The sequence below is a fragment of the Monodon monoceros genome, unplaced genomic scaffold (genome assembly GCF_005190385.1).
Source record: "Monodon monoceros isolate NGI ecotype Baffin Bay Population unplaced genomic scaffold, NGI_Narwhal_1 Super_Scaffold_8, whole genome shotgun sequence".
NCBI classification, from domain to species: Eukaryota; Metazoa; Chordata; class Mammalia; order Artiodactyla; family Monodontidae; genus Monodon; species Monodon monoceros.
Genome location: NW_021703785.1, coordinates 59983428 through 60002849, shown reverse-complemented (window position 1 = coordinate 60002849; position 19422 = coordinate 59983428). Strand labels below are relative to the sequence as shown.

The 19422-nt window shown below is 36.7% G+C and overlaps 1 protein-coding gene and 1 pseudogene across 3 annotated transcripts in view; one reads left to right on the top strand and one right to left on the bottom strand.

Annotated features, from left to right (window-relative positions):
- Positions 1–19422, bottom strand: part of LOC114888131 (phosphatidylinositol 3,4,5-trisphosphate 3-phosphatase TPTE2-like) — a 77681-nt gene that overhangs the window by 35410 nt on the left and 22849 nt on the right. Inside the window, exons 8-16 of one of the 3 annotated variants that reach the window (XM_029210053.1) lie at positions 13838–13888; positions 12498–12659; positions 10584–10703; positions 9001–9100; positions 8795–8858; positions 7974–8038; positions 1928–1988; positions 847–928; positions 653–741 (exon numbers count right to left, since the gene is read on the bottom strand). In XM_029210053.1, coding sequence (XP_029065886.1) covers positions 653–741; positions 847–928; positions 1928–1988; positions 7974–8038; positions 8795–8858; positions 9001–9100; positions 10584–10703; positions 12498–12659; positions 13838–13888 — 794 coding nt within the window. Of the gene's footprint in view, positions 1–652; positions 742–846; positions 929–1927; positions 1989–7973; positions 8039–8794; positions 8859–9000; positions 9101–10583; positions 10704–12497; positions 12660–13837; positions 13889–19422 lie in introns of those variants that run through there. The other 2 variants (XM_029210054.1, XM_029210055.1) reach the window with 2 other exon arrangements.
- Positions 3941–4647, top strand: LOC114888372 (annotated as a pseudogene).

The following is a 19422-nucleotide window of genomic DNA, read 5'->3' as shown; positions in this document are numbered from 1 at the left end:
TTTAATATAAAAAACTGTTTCACAGCCCAACGAAACCATAATTCCTTACTTATCAAAAATTGTGAAATATGCCTAGATGATTATTAAAAGCCTAAATCTGAATGAGAGAAAATCTGACTCAAGTTAAATTGGTTGAATTTACAACTGGCTTTCCCACCACCCCCATTTTCCCCCCACCAAAATCAACTTCTATGTATCATTACACTATAAAAACTCCAGTATAATTTTTGGTCTTTGAAATGGCATTGCTGTCGACACTCTTAACTTTAAAAGGTCCTCACAAAGTTTAAGAATAACCTTAAATAAAATGAAAAGTGCTCTGATGGTTTCTAAAGTTAAACAGTGTTTGTATTTTGACAGATATTTTGGCAAATCAAAAATGAAGAAACCCAAATAGTCAATAAACAAGGGAAGACACACTTAACCTTCCTCAGTTCTTCTATTCCTGCTTTCTTCTCCTCTTTACTCTTTCTTCCTTTCCTCCCCACTTCCTCCCTCTTTCCTTCCCCTTCCTTTAGTCTTGAAGCTAATAGTAAAAAATGTTAACAATGATTAATACCGGTTAATAGCAGAACATATCTTGTTGGTGTACTTTAATATATTTTTCAAATTTCTTTAGAAGAAGAGAAAGAAAAAGAAAAATGTTTTTTACCTTTGCCCCCCTTACAGTGAATCACTGTGATGTTTTCCTCATCTTGAGCCATCCACTCTTTTACTTCCTTGGAGAACGCCACCATCTCACTGATTCCAAGTGAAAGATTTTTAGTTGAGTGAAAATACGTCCCAAAAAAATCAAGCCCTTTGTATTTAGCCCCCTTCTGACAGCCAGCTTGGCATCAAACTTACCTCAAAGAGGGGACATTGTGATCGTCAATCATGTATCGACGGACCCTATCATGGAAGTGCTTAGCATCATAAGCTCTTTCACCTGAAATAAATGATGCACGGGTCATATCTCTAACCCTAATAAACACAGTAAATGGTCAAGGTATAAATAAGTTATACTTTTCTATTTGAAATTCCTCCTCTACCTTTAAAAGGAGCTTTCTGTCTGGCTCCTGCTGCTCTAAAAGAAACGTAAGGGTCTCAAAAATAAAAGTAGGGGCTTCCCCCATGGCGCAGTGGTTGAGAGTCCGCCTGCCGATGCAGGGGACACGGGTTCGTGCCCCGGTCCGGGAAGATCCCACACGCCGCGGAGCGGCTGGGCCCGTGAGCCATGGCCGCTGAGCCTGCGCGTCCGGAGCCTGTGCTCCTCAACGGGAGAGGCCACAACAGTGAGAGGCCCGTGTACCACAAAAAAAAAATAATAATAATAATAATAAAAAAAGTAGAGTAGTGTTTTGTCCATCTTGAGTAACATAAGCCCAAATTATTTTGGTTTAATAGGCCTTACTTGTACTTTTCTAGCAGGCTACTCGCTCCATTATCAGAAGGTTACACAGAGCAGAAGCCAATGCAACCAACCAAAATACTTGCCTCCTGAAAATGTCCATTTAATATACAGGAAGAGGGTCAGCTGGGCTATAGTTTGTTTGCTATAGGGTTTTGGGGTTTCTTCCCATGCAGGGCCCTGGTCTCCTCACTCCTCATTCCTAGTGGGTTAGAGCATGCATTTGTTGAATTGTCTTCAAAACACAAGCTGGCAGGAAAAAACAAATATTTTCCAAAACCTACTACCACTAGACCTGAGTCTCCTAAAATAGCTCTGCCCCCAGTCTCCTGCCTACCTCACGGGGTACTGTGTGCTGTTGCACTTTCTTTTCCTACCAAATAGAGCCAGCACAAGATGGAGACTTTTTAAAACTCACTTCCCACCACCACCAAATACCTACGATTAAAGGAAACGTAAAAACTGAGTCACCTTCTTACATGCAGTGAGTGACCTGTTTTCTATCTATAATAGCAAAATATCAAGTCATGTACATACTGCAGAGGTTGTAGACTCGGTAGTGGTTTTGATGCTTGGTATCCAGGAACCGTACAACTTCCTAAAAAAGATGGACACATACCTTACATATTCCACATGGCACCAACATAAGCCTTTTCCTAGGACTAACCTAAAATGATTATCACCCTTTTATTCACTGGTCCGTCACTTAGCACCTTTTATGGGAGATTCAGGGAATAAAAAGGTACATACATTCCAAGTCATATCTAACCCACTGATGGTTTTCAAATAGCCCACAAAAGTTGTGATGACTACTCTGATTAGCCTCTACTGTAAATACACATTGTTTAAAGCTACCAGAGAAGGAAGTTAGTAGGTGGTTAACAAGCTTTAAGAAAATTGTAATTTGTTCTAAAATTTGTATGGAACCACAAAAGATCCTGAATAGCCCATCTTCAGAAAGAAGGACAAAGCTGGAGTTATCATGCTCCCTGATTTTAAACTATACTATTGATACAAAGCTGAAGTCATCAGAACAGTAGGGTACTGGCACAAAAACAAACACATAGATCAATGGAACAGAACTGAGGGCCCAGAAAAAACCCCACACATATATGGATAATTAATTTATGATAAAGGAGCAAAGGACATACAGAAAGGATAGTCTCTTTAATCTATGGTGTTGGGAAAACTGGACAGCCACATGCAAAAGAATGAACCTATACCACTATGTCACTCCATACACAAAAATTAACTCAAAAAGGATTAAAGACTTGAATGAAAGATGTGAAAACATAAAATTCCTAGAAGAAAACATAGCTGGTAATTTCATTGACATTGCTCTGAGCAATGTTTTTGTGGATCTGACTCCAAAGGCAAGGGAAACAAAAGCCAATGTAAACAAATGAGACTACATCAAACTGAAAAGCTTCTGCATGGTGGTAAAAACCATGATCAAAACGAAAAGGCAACCTAGTGAATGGGTGAAAATATTTGCAATTTATATATCCAATAAGGGGTTAATACCCAAAATATATGAACTATACAACAAAAAAACACCCCAATTAAAAAATGGGTAGAGGACCTGAATAGACAACTTTCCAAAGAAGATATACAGATGGCCAATGGGCACAAGAAAAGATGTTCAGCATCACTAATCATTAGGGAAAAATGCACATCAAAACCACAATAAGATATCACTTCGCGCTTATTAGAATGGCTATTATCAAAAAGGTAAGAAATAACAAATGTTGGAGAGGATGTGGAGAAATGGGAACCATCAAACACTGTTGGTGGGACTGTAAATTGGAGCAGCCACTATGGAAAGCAGCACGGAGATTACCCCCCAAATTAAGACTAGAAATACCATATGATCCCAGCTATTCCACTTCTGGGTATTTAGCCAAGGAACACAAAAAACCACTATAATTCCAAAAGATATATGCACCCCTATATTCACTGCAGCATTATTAACAACAGCCAAGACATGGAAACAACCCAAATGTCCACTGATGAATGAATAAAGATGTGATAAATACGTGTGTGTGTGCACGCACGCACACACACACACAATGAATACAACTCAACCATAAAAGAATGAAGTCCTGCCATTTGCAACAACATGGATGGACCTTGAAAGTATTATGCTAAGTGAAATTGTCAGGCAGAGAAAGACAAACACCGTACAATTTCACTCATATGTGAAATCTAAAAAAATAAAACAAAAGTGAACAAAACCAAACATAGATACAGAGAACAGATTACTCGTTACCAGAGGGGAAGGGGTTTGGGGTGTGGCTGAAATAGGTAGAGGGTCAACCGTATGGTGACAGACGGCAGCTAAACTTGTACTGGTGATCACTTTGTAGTGTATACAGATGTTGAATTTTAATGCTGTACTCCTGCAACTTATACAAAAACAAAGAGAGAGAGAGAATGGGGTGGGGAGGGAGAGAGGGAGGAAGGGAGAGAACAGGAAGGGAGGAAGGGAGAGAACAGGAAGGAAGGAAGGAAAGAAGGGAGGGAGGGAGGAAGGGAAGGAGGGAGGGAGGGAGGAATGGTTTGCCTCAGAGCACAGTGAGCAAAGAGTCTTTACAAACTTACAGCATGACTAGGACAAAATTCACAATGACTCTGACATCTGGATCAGGAGTTCCTCAGTCAGCCGTATAGAAAATAAACATCCAAATGAATATGGTCTGGGAGCTGAGGAACATGAGGTTAAAAAACTCAAGTTTGACAAAGAAGGTGAAGTCAGAAATGACCAAACAACTTCTAGTCATACTTCTTCAGTTATGACAGAAGAAACAGAAGAACCAGCTTCATCTAAGAATAAAGACGAAGAGAAGAGGATGAAGAGGACGAGTGTCTTTAACAACAGAAATGATTCCAGGAAAAAAAATTCAAGAGAAAGAATCTGATGATGCCTTAACTATAAATGAAGAGAATTCTGTGGAAAATAATCAAATAGAGGAATCTCATCTGTCTCAGGATGAGACAGATTTACATTCAGAAGACAGTGAAAACAGAGGCCCTGCAAGTAGGATTCTCACTGCCATGAAAAAGAATTAGGAGGCTCCAATTCCAGTAGAACTGGAGAGATTCTCTCAGAATCTTCCACAGAAAATGACTATAAAGCCACAGAAGTCACTGATGAACCGATAGAACAAGACTATTTAGAAATACTTACATGCAGTATTTCACACTCAGTTCTAGTTTTACACTGTATGAAATTTCTGTGTAATCAAATGGACCTTTAGTTTTGCATGAGAAGAAGGTTGTAAAATAAAGTACTTCATGGGATAAACCCTGAAAGAGTTGTTCTTGTAGGAACTGTGAATATCAGCTCTTCCGGGTCCTGCTTACTAAACACCTTTTTTGGGGGGCGGGTGAGGATGTGGTTAAATCAGTGGCTTGTGTATAGATTTTTTTTTTTAATTTAGAATTAAAGTTTTCAAACTGGAAGGTAATAATTACAATTCTTTTTTTTTTTTTTTGGAGAGTATCATGCTTAGATTATACATATGTGAAAAGGCTTCTAGTCTTTTTCTAACAGCTCTGGTAGTTTTCATATTTTGGTCATAGTTTCAACATTTACCATATGAATTAAAGGGTTTCATGGTAGTTATATTATTTATATTTATAAATATAAATTACATATATGTTCATCTTTTACAGAAAGAGAAAAATTAAAAATTTGCTCCCTTAGAATAATATATGTATATTTATGTGTAACATATTTTATAATATGTTATATATGTTATATGATATAACATATGTAATATAATACATATCATATAAAATAAAGTAATATAACATATTATATACAACTAATATATATAACAGAATTATATATTGCATAAATGATATATAAATTTTAATTTACATATCATTCATACAAAATATAAATTATATAACATATAAATTATAAATTTATATAAGTTACATATCTACTTATAGTATTATATATTTATGATGTTAATATATTCATAATATATGCATACTTATATTGTTATAATTATATGATGTGTAATATATAGTTATATAATTTATATATTATATAATTATATACAATAACATAATATACTATATATAAATATAATATATTATTATAAAGGGGGAAATGTTATATTTTTCTGTTTCTATAAGAGATGAGTTTATATTATATATTTATAAATGGAATAATATATTTACATGTTATATAAGACATATACATATAATATATAATTTATACATGTAATTATATATTATTCTGTATAATATATATTATATATAAGTATACATGTATTATTCTAAGGGGGAAATGTTATATTTTTCTGTTTCTATAAGAGATAAGATATATATGTAATATATATTTATAAATAGAATAATAGTTATACTATATAAAATTTATATGCAGTAATATATAACATATAATTATTACATTTACTATATACTAATTTTATATTTTATACATTATATATTAATATATATTTAATATATACTATAATATACATTTTATTTAAATATACACTATTTTAAGAGGGAAATGTATTATATATTATATAATTACATGTACAACTATACATTATCTTATATATGCTGTATAGTATAGTATATATAATATATACTACATATAATTATATACACATTATTCTGAGACAGGAAATGTTCTATTTTTCTGTCTCTATAAGGTATGCATTGGATACTTTTTCTACTGGTAATGATCGAGTCCACATCTTTCAAGGCCATTTCTTTCTCCTCTAAGTAATTAAAAATCTGGTCCTTGTGAAACCATGGAAACTTTAAGTCTGTTGAAATATCAGGTTAAACACGTTCTGAGAGATCTGTTCAAACTAAAATTCTTTTGTATGCTTTTGTGGTGCTTGAGAAAAGACTTCACTATTTGTGAGAAAATGTGCTTTATCTTGGAAATTGTGTTCAAACATTAGCTTACTATTTTGTAGGATTGAATATGCTTATGAAGCTGACGTGAGACCGTCTCAGAAGAACTGGGCAGATTCACAGAACTTTTGCTTGCTTTTCTGAACATTTGTGAATACTACACATTTCTTTCTAACATATTCTAGAGTATGCAAATGTCAATGGTATGAAACACAGTTACACTGGAAAAATAAATTAATGATGAACTTGAGCTAAATGACTGAAGGCCATATTCACAGATTAAAGTCATGCAAGCCGTACAACTTCCTGTCAAAATTACTGGCTGCCAAATTTATACTCGTTTCTTCAGATGTACCTTTTGATATTTAGAATTTTTAATTTTCTGTAAAATAGACTTTTTAGAGTGTAATGTGTTTGCTGCCTTTGTGAAGCAATGTATAATAATATAATTTCTATAAGTAAACTGAATGCTTGAGTTTTCAATAGTATTCTAGAAGCAATAAATATTATTTTATACTATTTAGAAAGAACTACTGTACACCCAACAATATTGGATAAATCCCACAGAATTCATTTTAAGCAAAGAAAGCTGGTCACAGAAGATGTAGTCTGTGATTCCATTTATGTGAAATTCAAGAAAAAGTAGAACTAATCTGTTGTGACACAAGGGAGAATAGTAATTACCTCCAGTGTGTTGGGGTATTGACTGAAAAAGAGCAAGAAATGTTCTATATTTTGATAGGGGTGTTGGCTGTATATACACCTATATATAATTTTATCAAGATATACATGAGATTAGCACAATTTACATGCCTCAAAGTATAATTATATATATACATACTTATATATAGACATATATACATACATAATTACAGTTTTATTGAGATAGAATACTGTAAATTGCACTAATGTATACACGCCCACACACATATGCAAACTTCTTAAACAAAGACTTTTAACTGGCATTTCATAGTAAGCATCACTTGATGTTTGAACTTTATTTAATCTACGGGACCTAAAGCAGTATGTATCCACTGTAATTTAGGATCTCAATCTAAGAATACACATTTTAGTTAAAGAATTCTCAATCTTCTTCCCTATGACAGACCATGAAAAACACCCACAATTCACCACAATTCCTGCCTTCCAGAGACGGCATCTGTCGTCTGCTTGAATCTGAACCGGGTTTGTAGTTTGCTTGTCCAATAGGATAAGGTAGAAGCCACATTATACTAGTTGAGAGCCAGGGCCCCTGCATTCTTTTGCTTGATGCTAGTGAGGTCCTTGCCACTGCCTTATGTGAAGAAGCCTGAGCTAGCCTGTTACAGAATGAGACATCACTTGGAGCCACCCAGCAATGCCATTTTAGACTAGCCAACCCTCAGATGCCCAGTTGCTGCCCACAGATGCATGAGTTAGCTCTGCTGAAATTAGTTAAGCATGTCCCTGATCAGTTAAGCCCAACTCAAATTCACAAACCACATTATCACGAGCAAAGTAAATGTTTGCTGTTATAAGTCATTTAAGTTTGCGGGTGATTCATCACAGAGCGAAAGCTAATTGATAGCAATCCATGATAAGTTTTTACCTGAAAGAGTAAATTTTTAGGAGAACAGTGTCATCTCTGGGCCCACATTATCTCACAATTCCACAGTCTATGTTTACTGAGAAATGTGAGCATTTGTTAGATAAAAACTCTTACCTTAATGGGATTCCTATAGAAAGACTGCTTTCCAGAAGATGGGAATGACATGGCAATAATACGCTCTGGAAGTCAAAATAGTCACTATTAACAAATGTTATAGATGTGAAACAATATATGAGAACTTGACTTACATATAATCAGACTGCTTTCATAGAAAAGAACTGTCAGGATTGAGAATGACAGGAAAAAAGCTAACTAACCCTCAGGATAATCAACTTTAATATCCAATACTGGATATTAAAGTATCCACTATTTTGACCGTTACATTCAGTGTTCCCAAGTCTCAACTGGTTCTAACCTTATGCAACAGATTTGCGTTGACTTTAGTCTGGAGGGCCCCCTGTGGTGGGAATTGATTTCTTATTTAAACACCAAAGAAAAATGAGAGATCTGGGCTCCAGCAATGTTGGGAACGCCTAGGATGTTTTCCAGTGTTCCCCTGACTCAGAAACTCAGACCTACAAAGCAATGACTTCAGCGTTCTAGGAAGAGAACAGGCCTCTCTGAAATCCTTGGGACCGAGGATAACTACTAGAATACAATAAATTCTAAACCAAACAAATGCAGTCAGTCAGCTGAAAATCCATTCAACTTCCTATACTATAAGCAAGTAGCCCTGAATTGAGATGAAAATTAAGATTTTTCCATTTTCAGGGTTAAACTCCAAATATGTCCCACTATCATAGTGGCATATGTCTTCGTGGATAAAAAATGCTTTGAAAGAACATGCCTCAGACAGGGAAAGAACAAAATTAGCATATAATTACTTACTCACACACAAGAAAAACGTGACGTTAATATAGGAAAACTTCACAAACCAGTAATGTAAGTGAGGTCTAACTCAAATCCATCCTTCTTGTATCGCCGTTTGTTTCCTGAAACCTGAGGGTTTAAAACAATCATTCATTTGTAAAACATAAATCAACATAAAAAAAGAACAATATATAGATATCTACAACCCTTGCCAGTATTTCCTGAAGCACAAACATTTTTTCTGAATCATAAACATATTTTGCCCACTTACCATCCTCCTGGTCAGCATTTCAAGATGTCGTTTTTGATGAGCCAGATGAAAAACTCTTATCAGAGTGATAAGTCGTAGAGGTCGTAAAATAATTGTCAATCTAACAAAAAAAGATTCATTTTTGCTTTAGAAACAGAGGATTTTGTCAGTATGGACTAAGTTTAGAGCAGTGGCTCTTAACCAGGGGCAATTTTGCACACGACCCCCTGGCCCAAGCCTCCCACCCACCCCACCCACCCTGGGCATATTTGGCAATGTCCAGAGACATGTTTCGTTGTCACAACTGCCTGTGAGGGGCTGCTACTTGCATCTAGTGGTTAGAGGCCAGGGATGCTGTTCAGTACCGATGCACAGGACAGCTCCCTTACTAAAAATGTATCTGTCCAAAATATCAGTAGTGCTGGTGTTGAGAAACTCTGATTTAAAGAAGTGGTCATATGGTAGACTCTCAGAATTTGTGGGTTTAACTTCTGTGGTTTAAGACAAGCATTTTTCAATCTTTTTCCCATCAAAACAGAATTCTTATTCCCCTCTGTTACTCCCATGAGTAACAGGGGTTCACTAGAGCTGTGAACACACATCAGGCAGGTAGCAGATGAGTTACTTCCCAAGTGTGTCTCCTACCATCAGGAAGAAACACAATGGCAAAGAACTGATGGTTTGGGCTAGCGCTTCTCTAGCTTGAGTGTGCATACTGATTCAGTAGGTCTAGAGTGGGCCCTGAGGTGTTTTTCTTCTTGTATTTCTGACAAGCTCTTCGGTGATGCTGAGGTTGCCTGTCTGAAGACCATACTGGTTTTGGTTATTTTCAAAAACTCCAAAAGCTTGTCACATCAAGTTTTGTTGGGACCTGAGGGAAAGTCCTGAGAAGCTGGAGTGCAGGAAGTGGCAAGCTATCTGACTAAGGAATAAGCCTAGTGAGCCACCCAACAGCTACATCCTAGAACACTTTTGCTCTTTTTCTTCTCACTGCCACAGTAGAAAGAGGAGGAGAAAGAAAAAAGCCATCGGTCTCTCATACACATTTTTGTTTGATCCCTAACAGTTCTAACCTTGCCTCAGCTTTCATCATGTTAACTATACTGCAAAAATTGTACCTCTGTGTTTCTACCCATGTCACCTCGTTTTTCTCTTCCATTTGTTCCTTTTTAGAGAATCATCATTGGAGGCACTCAAATTTTTCATCAACTCAAACCAGTACTCTCTTGGTTATAGGAAAAACCCAGGAATTTCACGTGTAAGAAATTTGTGGTTGAAGCACAAGTGGGAATTTAGTGGGAATTTCAAAATGTAGAGAAGTTCAAGTTAGGACAAGAGGCAAGTCCCCAGTTTCTTCTTTGGGGGCATCATCTTCTTCATTCAACTAAAGGTACTCAGTGTGGACACCCTTCACTGGTCCCTAAACACCACCATCCTTTAGTTTCCAGATATGTGGAAATTTATCTCAACGTTTCATTTTCAAGCAGCTCATTTAGCACAGAATTAGCACATTCAGAGTTAAAAAGATTACACAAAATGAAAGCCACAGAAAATATTTTTTAAGAAAGAAAAACTTTAAGAGAAGGGAAGCATATGTTTCTTACTTGGGGAAATCTTTAAGAACCTTAAAGTCATAGAAAATATAAGCAATATTGACCAGTAGAGTCACCACAATAATGGCAGCATCTAAGGAGTTAAATATATCAGAAAAATACCGTCGTATCCTGTAACAAAAAATATATATATATAAGTTTATGCTTCCCCAAAGAAGAGGTAGGGATATTTTAAAAGCACAAATTATTTGACTCATCCCCCTTAAGATTTCTGGTTTGGGATTTCCCTGGTGGTCCAGTGGGTAAGACTGCGCTCCCGATGCAGGGAGCCCGGGTTAGATCCCTGGTCAGGGAACTAGATCCCACGTGCATGCCGCAACTAAGAGTCCGCATGCTGCAACTAAGAACCAGCACAGCCAAAATAAATATTTTTTAAAAAAAGGAATTCAGCTTTGATGAATGATTTATTTATTTATTTATTTATTTATTTTTGGCTGTGTTGGGTCTTCGTTTCTGTGCGAGGGCTTTCTCCAGTTGCGGTGAGCGGGGGCCACTCTTCATCGCAGTGCGCGGGCCGCTCACTGTCGTGGCCTCTCTTGTTGCAGAGCACAGGCTCCAGACGCGCAGGCTCAGTAGTTGTGGCTCACGGGGCTAGTTGCTCCGCGGCGTGTGGGATCTTCCCAGACCAGGGCACGAACCCATGTCCCCTGCATTAGCAGGCAGATTCTCAACCACTGTGCCACCAGGGAAGCCCTTGATGAATGATTTAAAGTGCATTTACTAGACTAGATTAAGGAAAAAAATATTCATACTCATTTTATACTTATATAGGACAAGAACATCAATATGGCATAGTATAGTAAGAGATATAACCAAACCATTGAACAAGAGACAAGCATTGCCTTCACACAGGTGAGAGAGAGAGATGGGATGGTGAGCGATGCTATCGGACAATGGAAGCTGAACATGTCACAGCCCTAGAGAAACGGGCTGTAAGATGTGCATGAAAGGAGCTTGTGAGAGGAAGATGGGTCCACTACTTTGGCCTGCAAACTCATCACCTGGCTTTGCACCCACAGTGGAATCCCAGTGAGCTGGTGTGGCCTCCTCTGTGCAAAGCTGAACTTTCAGCCCTGGCACCTCCTCAACACTAGCTCCTTCAGCCATTGGCACTGGGGCTCCAGGGAAATCTTCTTCTAATCCTGGGATAGCCCCTTTAGGCTCTGAGTAACCTGGGAGTGGGCAACTGTCCTCAGCTCAGAGGTACGAGGACAGAGATTCAGCCAGAAAGGAGACAAGCATGTTCCAAAATGCTCTGGATGAAGTGAGGCTGGGGAGTTTAGTCCCTGACTCGCTCTCCCATAGAGCTTAACACAAGTTTTTGTTCATTTATTTTTAAATTTCTCATTTTTAAAAAATTTTTTGGCCGTGCAGCTTGCAGGATCTTAGTTCCCCGACCAGGGATCGAACCCATGTCCCCTGCAGTGGAAGCATGGAGTCCTAACCACTGGACCACCAGGGAAGTACCACAGATTTTTAACTGAGGTAGGGTTTGCTCATGATCTATTATCTAGTACTTAATATACTGTCAGCTTTTATTTACATTGAACTCAATAAAAATATCAATATTTATACTTCACATACATATTCCTCTTAATAACATGCATGTAGACATATTAGCTGCCTGGCCCCATTTTGCAAACCCTTTAAGCTTTACCTGTTGAAGGAACCATCTAGAATACATGGTTTGGAGACTAGAGTGCCAGTTGCAATAGTAATATTAAAGCTCAATCTGATAGAAATTGGGATTTGGATTGTTGTTTCTCTTGTGGAGTATGCCTTCAAGGAGAATTATTTTGATAAAGAGGGGCATATTTAGTTGGGTTGACCTGGTAATTCCTTGGGATGCTTCTCATAGCAGTACAAAATAGCTCTATGTGCTTTTAAAAAATTAATCAAACTTACCCTTCTATAAATACTCGAAGGAAAACATCCATGAAAAAAAATAAAGCAATAGCTAAAGAAACTGAACGATATTCCAAAGGAATATACATCGTGCCATCAGAGACAACTATGTCTGTAATGATGAGGGACAGATCCACAAAGGTCAGCAAAATTCCAAATATTCTACAACAAACAAATAAATAAATCAAATAAGGATAAAGTGGTTTTCACACCTATAGGTAGACTAACTTCAGCCCAATGATCTGATATCAAAATGTCATTATTTTGGGTTAAACTGTTCAGTGGTAGGGAGAACTGCCCTTAGAATCTCAACATAAATGACTCTGCTTTCACCCAATAGAAGCAGTTGTTAGGGAAATAAATTTCCCACTAAACCACTTCATGGTGTCATGCCCTTTTATATTAAGACACATCAGACCAACACTCCAAGACAGAAGAGGCAAACTACATTAAAATTACATGTTTCCGATTGTAAACTCTTCTTAAAATTTAAGAATTTTAGAAGGGTCTTCTACCCATTTCCCACAATAAATTAAACCTCATTAATCTTGATATTTTTAAAGAATTTAGTAATAAAAACCAAGTGAAAGCATGACTAACATAAGCCCTTAAAAGACTACTTTGACCAGTAACGCTTCTTATCAGTGAGTTTATCAACAAATATAAGATTACATATCAATGGATGGTTCTGGCACAGTTCTGGGCACGTAAGAAGGAATTCAATTCAATAAATACATACATAATTGAACTCTAACTCCTAAGCCTTTTTCCTGTATATGCTAAACACATTCTCTATAAGTTGATTATACTATTTGTATACTCTATGAAGATAAATTAATCTTAAAGCACTTTTTCACAATTGCAATGCAAATTAAAATATCAATTTAAAAGGAAGTACATTGTGTGAATCTGTAACATAGTATGAAATCTTACTATCATGTAGAGAAGAAAGATCTAAGTAAAATGTTTCCAGAATTAAGGAGTAATTCTAGGTGAATAAACACCTAGTATTTATTAATATTTACTAAAACACTTTCCTTATAACTATAGAATTTTGAAATGCATGTTTCATTATTTTTACTTTTACAGGTAGAAAAAAACATGTTAATATGTTGATATTAGACTCCGTACATGCCATTTCTTTGCAATTCTTAATGTTTAGCTTCAATTAAAATTCCAAGATAAATTAGATTGCATTAAATGGGGCACAAAGGTTATTTAGCGACATACTGACAGTGGAAATGCCTTTTTTTTTCCCTCCCAGATCCTCTGCCATTAAAAAATATTGATATTAAATGTAATACATACTTAATTACCTCCTTTTCTGGAGTCTCACATACCTGAAAGTGAAGGATGATACAATCAAGTACACAATTCTCTTAATCTTGCTGCTGCAATAAGAAGTAAAAATAAAATTTCAGAGCTTTCAAGTGTATCAGATTTTTCCTAACATATAGTATGAATTTAACCAACAAAGGCCTTTAATAAATATAATTTTTAAAGTCTCCAGAAGTTGCCTAACAAAATGCTTTTTACTAATAACTGTAAAAATTTCATCTGGGGCTTCCCTGGTGGCGCAGTGGTTGAGAGTCTGCCTGCCGATGCAGGGGACATGGGTTTGTGCCCTGGTCTGGGAAGATCCCACATGCCGCGGAGCGGCTGGGCCTGTGAGCCGTGGCCGCTGAGCCTGCGCGTCCGGAGCCTGTGCTCCGCAACGGGAGAGGCCACAGCAGTGAGAGGCCCGCGTACCGCAAAAAAAAAAAAAAAAAAAAAAAAAAAAATTTCACCTGATTCTTTTTTTCTTTTCTATGTAGAACATATGTGAAAAAAACCACTAAACTTTCCCTTCACTGTAAAGCTCTAATCCCAACTTAGTGGTAAGATTAAGCTTGGTGTCATCAACTAAAGCAACAGAGCATGGAGACAGAAGGGAATGGTAGAAGAGATGTGTGTTCCCGCTCTCCCATGAGTGAGCTGTGGGATCCTGGGCAAGTCATCAAACTATGGCCAAACCTGTTCTACAGCAATAGAATAAGGGACTTCAGGGAAGCTCTTGTCTTGTAATATTCATTTCTTGAAACAAGTCACCCCATGAATAAGACAGTTAAACATTAATGAGACTCACAGCTGGGGTGGGAAGTGCACTTTGGAGGTGAGGAATGTTAGTAAGATACATTTCAAAGGGGAAACACGCTGGAGGCTGGGCTCCTTCTGTTAGTAGGAGGAGGAGACGGTTTTATAGCGCCAGCAGTTGTGCCTCATTTTGCCCTACGGCTGGAGACAAGGTAGTCATTGAGGAGCAATTTCTTGCCCTGCTGAAGCCTCCAACACGTGACCCAAATTCCACCCCAAGTGGGATTTAATCCCAAAGCGATGCTCACAGACTGTGCCCAAGACTGGAGAAGAGGGAGGATATATGCCAAATAGAACTGGGGCACTGCCAAATGGAACGGGCCACAGATGGATGCTGTTGGGCTAAGCTGAGCTATAAGATCTCCCCACCCCCTCTAATTTCTCCCTTCTCCATCTGCACCCAATACCTCTGCCCAGGCTTAGCGAGCAAAGGTTGATGTGGATGGGGAACTGATTGGCCAAAAGAGGTGAACCTCCCCTGAGGTTGCCATTCTCTTAATACAAGCCCTTTCTGATCCCAGACGGACTATCAGATCTCTGGGTAGCAAACAAATGTTACAACAAATCAGAACTTACTTGACAAAGTGAATTTACAGAACCATGCCCGACAGAATCATTGGGGCACAAAAGGATGGCTTGGGGTGGCTTTAGGCTCTACTATCACTTTCAGTGCCTCCCAAAACTACCCCAAGTAAATATAGAATTGAGATTTTTTTAAAAAAAGAATGTGCTATATAAATGCAGCTTCAAACAATGTGTGTGGAGTTTGCTGAGAAAGGACTATAACTTGGTAATTATACATTTAGAAAAAGTACTATTCATATTTGGGAGCAACAGACATACACTCCCCAACACCCAGTGCAACCATGTAACTTTCCTAAAAATGACTACTCAGAGAAGTGCTTGAGCCAACTGAGCAAGGAATAAAAATGAAGGAGGCAAGAATAAGGAAGATGCCTTATAGAGAAAAGGTGTCAAGAAATAAAGTCATAACAATTCAGAACTAAGTCCAAATAATCATTGTTAATGTAGCATGTGGAAATGTAAACAAATGATTCTAAAAGCAAAGATAAATAACAAAATTCTCGATAAAAGTATGGATTTAAATTTGCAGGGTTTTCCCACATTAATTTAGGTTTCTCAGAAGACAGAAGTAAAAGCATGTTGCATTTCTATCTTCCCAGGTACAAGTCCAGTTTTAAACTGGATATTGATGGAGAAACAAAGGTACAATTATGTTTTCTAAAAATAGGTTTATAACTTTCATATTATTAAAACTTGAATAAAAACAAATCAACTAATAGCATAATGTTAAAAAATTTAAAGAAAAAGTATCAAGAAGTGTTTAATACAGAAAACAAAGTAAAATGATAGCAAATAAAACCAAACATACCTGAAATGATAATAAATACAAACACATTACTCTCATATCAAATACTGACAAATACTTTTAGATAAGTTTAAAAACTAAAGGCACTATATGCTGTATACAAGGACAAAAACTAAATTAAAATGATAGTTTGAAAATAAAGAGATGGACAAATATCAGATGCAAATGTTAAATCTCAAAACATTAAAAGTTGTAATATTAATATCAAAGTTGAATTCAAAGCAAAAATATTAACTATGACCAAGACTTATTTTATACTGATAGAAGGTAGACTCTATAAGATACTATTAAGACCATGTTGAACAGGGGTGGGATCTGCATTGGGGGCAGGTCCTATCTTTCCCATTGGACACTTATTTCTCTGCACAGATGGTGGAGGGAGGCATGTGGTCATACTCAAAGCATTAAAGGCACTAGGATGATTCTTTGGTTTTCCTGCTCTCACTCCAGGGCTCTGGGTCCCCCCCCACCACCACCAAACTATCCACAACAGAGAAGGCTATATTCCTAGATTAAACTCAGGTTGAAGAGAGCAGCGTCAGGCTTTAGATCTGAGTCCAACCTAAGTTAGCTCATTAGGATTCTTTACTGGGACTTAGAGAGGAACCTCCAAAGTACCTAGGAGTGTCCTTTGCCCAGTTTGGTCCTCAGGGATATACTTCCCTTTGGAGTGGGGTGTTGGTAGCAAGGATAAGATCTGAGTGTCCCTGGTCAAACACTATCCATTTTAAAAAATATATATATATTTTTTTCTATTGTGTAGATAAAACATATTTAAAGCATTTCTATGAAATTTTAAAAAATTTATCCAAAAAGATAAAAAAAACTTTAATGGTATTCTAAAATATAAAAATTATTCAGACTACATTTTCTGACCACGATTTAATAAAACCAGTGAAGTGGAAGAGTACTATACAAGATATTTAATTGCATTTTATCACTACAGAAATTTTAAAGGTGCCACATATGACAACTTAGATTAAATGGAGATATTGTTTGAAAGACACAAACTACTAAAATGTGCTCAAGAAAAAATAGATAACCTGAATAGTTTGAAAGGTAATATATCTAGTAGAGAAATTGAACTTGTAATTTAAAACTTTCCAACAACAACAAAAAAGTCCAAGCCCAAGTGACTTCACTGGAGAATTCTACTTAATTCTTTAAGGAAGATACAAATCTAAACAAACTCTTCCATAAAACAGAAGAACAGGGACTGCTTCCAAACTCATTTTAGGAGATTAGCATTACTCTGATACCAAAACCAGTAAAGACATTACCTGACAAGAAAATTACCAATATCCCTCATAAATATAGATACAAAAATCCTTAACAAAACATTAATAAATTGAACCCAGCAGTATATATATACTTTAAATTCATGACCACTTGGTGTTTGTTCCAGGAATTCAAGGATGGTTCAACATTCTAAAAATAATGTAATTCACCATGTCAATAAACTAAGGAAAATAAACCATATGATAATCTCAATAGAGGTAAAAAAATTTTTAAACAAAATTTAACATCCATTTATGATAAAAACTTTCAGTGAACTAGGAAAAAAGGAAACTTCCTTAACCTGACAAGGGGCATTTATGTCCCCCCAAAACAAACAAACAAACAAACAAAAAACCTATGGCTGATATCAATCTTAATGGTGAGACTGAATGTTTTCTTCCAATGATTAGGAATCTAGGATGTCAGTTCACACTTCTTCCACTCAAAATTATATTGGAGTCAATGTAATAAAGGAAGAAATGGAAATAAAAGGCCTATAGATTGAAAAGGAAGAAATAAAACTCTCACTATTTGTAGATGAGATGCTTACCTACCTAGAAAATCCCAAGGAATCTACAAAAAAGCTAACAGAATAAGTGAGTTTAATAGTTATTGTATAAAAGGTCAATATACAAAATTCAACTATATTTCTATATACTAGCAATGAATGATTGAAAAGTAGAAATTTAAGCAACTGAACCATTTCTATTAGCACCAAAACCCATGAAATACTTTTTTATAAAGTAACAAAATATGTGCAGGATCTGTATGCTGAAAATTACAAAACTTGACAAAAGAAAATGAAAACCTAAAGAAGAGATGTGAAATGGTACTGCCATTTTGGAAACTATTTCTTATACAATTAAACATACACTTTACCATAAGTATCAGCAATCCTATTCCTTGGCACTAACCCAAGATAAATGAAAGTTGTGTCCACACAAAAAACTTGTACATAAATGTTCATAGCCACATTACTCATAACAGGCCAAAACTGGAAATAATCCAAATGCCCATCAATGGGTGAATGGATAAGAAAATATGGTACATTCACAGTGATGTCAGAAACATGACACAGTGAAAAACTACCTTTGTCTCTCCCCTTCAATCTACAACCAATAAAACCCACAACTCAACAAAGGTGCCACTGTCCAACACAACAGTTTGCCAGAGGACTCCACACATCTGTACATCTAAAGGCGGGTGAATTGGAACACTTAGAAGAGATGCAACGAGGGAACAGTGGAATCAGTGCCTGCAATCCTGGCCCTCTGACCACAGCAGCTGTGCACACAGCTTCAGAGAACACAGTAGCAGCAGGGGAAGCAGAACACATGACTACAGGCTCCAGACCACACCAGCACCCATGGCTACATGTAACTGACCAACAGTGGAGCCTGGGATCCTGTCCCTCCAGCCGTCGAGGTGACCACAACCTCACTGCCACTCCCCCACCTGCAGTGGCACAGCCCATGAACTCAATGAGATATAAGAAAATTCAGAAAGGTACTTTAATGAGCTCAGGAATAAAAATGAATGAACAGAAAGAATATTTTACCAAAGAGACTGAAACTCTAAAAAGAAACAATTGGGAGATTGGGATTGACATATACACACTACTATATATAAAATAGATAACGAATAAGAACCTACTGTGTAGTACAGGGAACTCTACTCAATAGAGTGGATATATATGTATAGGTATAACTGACTCACTTTGCTGTACAGCAGAAACTAACACAACATTGTAAATCAACTATACGTCAATAAAAAATAATTAAAATAAATAAATAAATAAAAAGGAACCAAAAAGAAACTCTGGAGCTGAAGAACTCAATAAATGAGATGAAGAACACACATTAGAAGCATTGGAAACAGAGCAGACAATATGGAAGAGAGAATTAGCAAGCTGGAATATAGCAATCTACAAATGATACAAGTGGAAGAGGAAAGAGAAAAAAGATTTTTAAAAGGAAGAAATCCTGAGAGAGTTATCTGACTCTTTCAGGAAGGACAACATTACGATAGTGCATATCCCAGAAGGAGAAGAGAGGGAAAAGGGAGCAGAGAGTTTATTTAAAGAAACAATAGCTGAGAACATCCCAAACTTGGGGAAGGAACTGG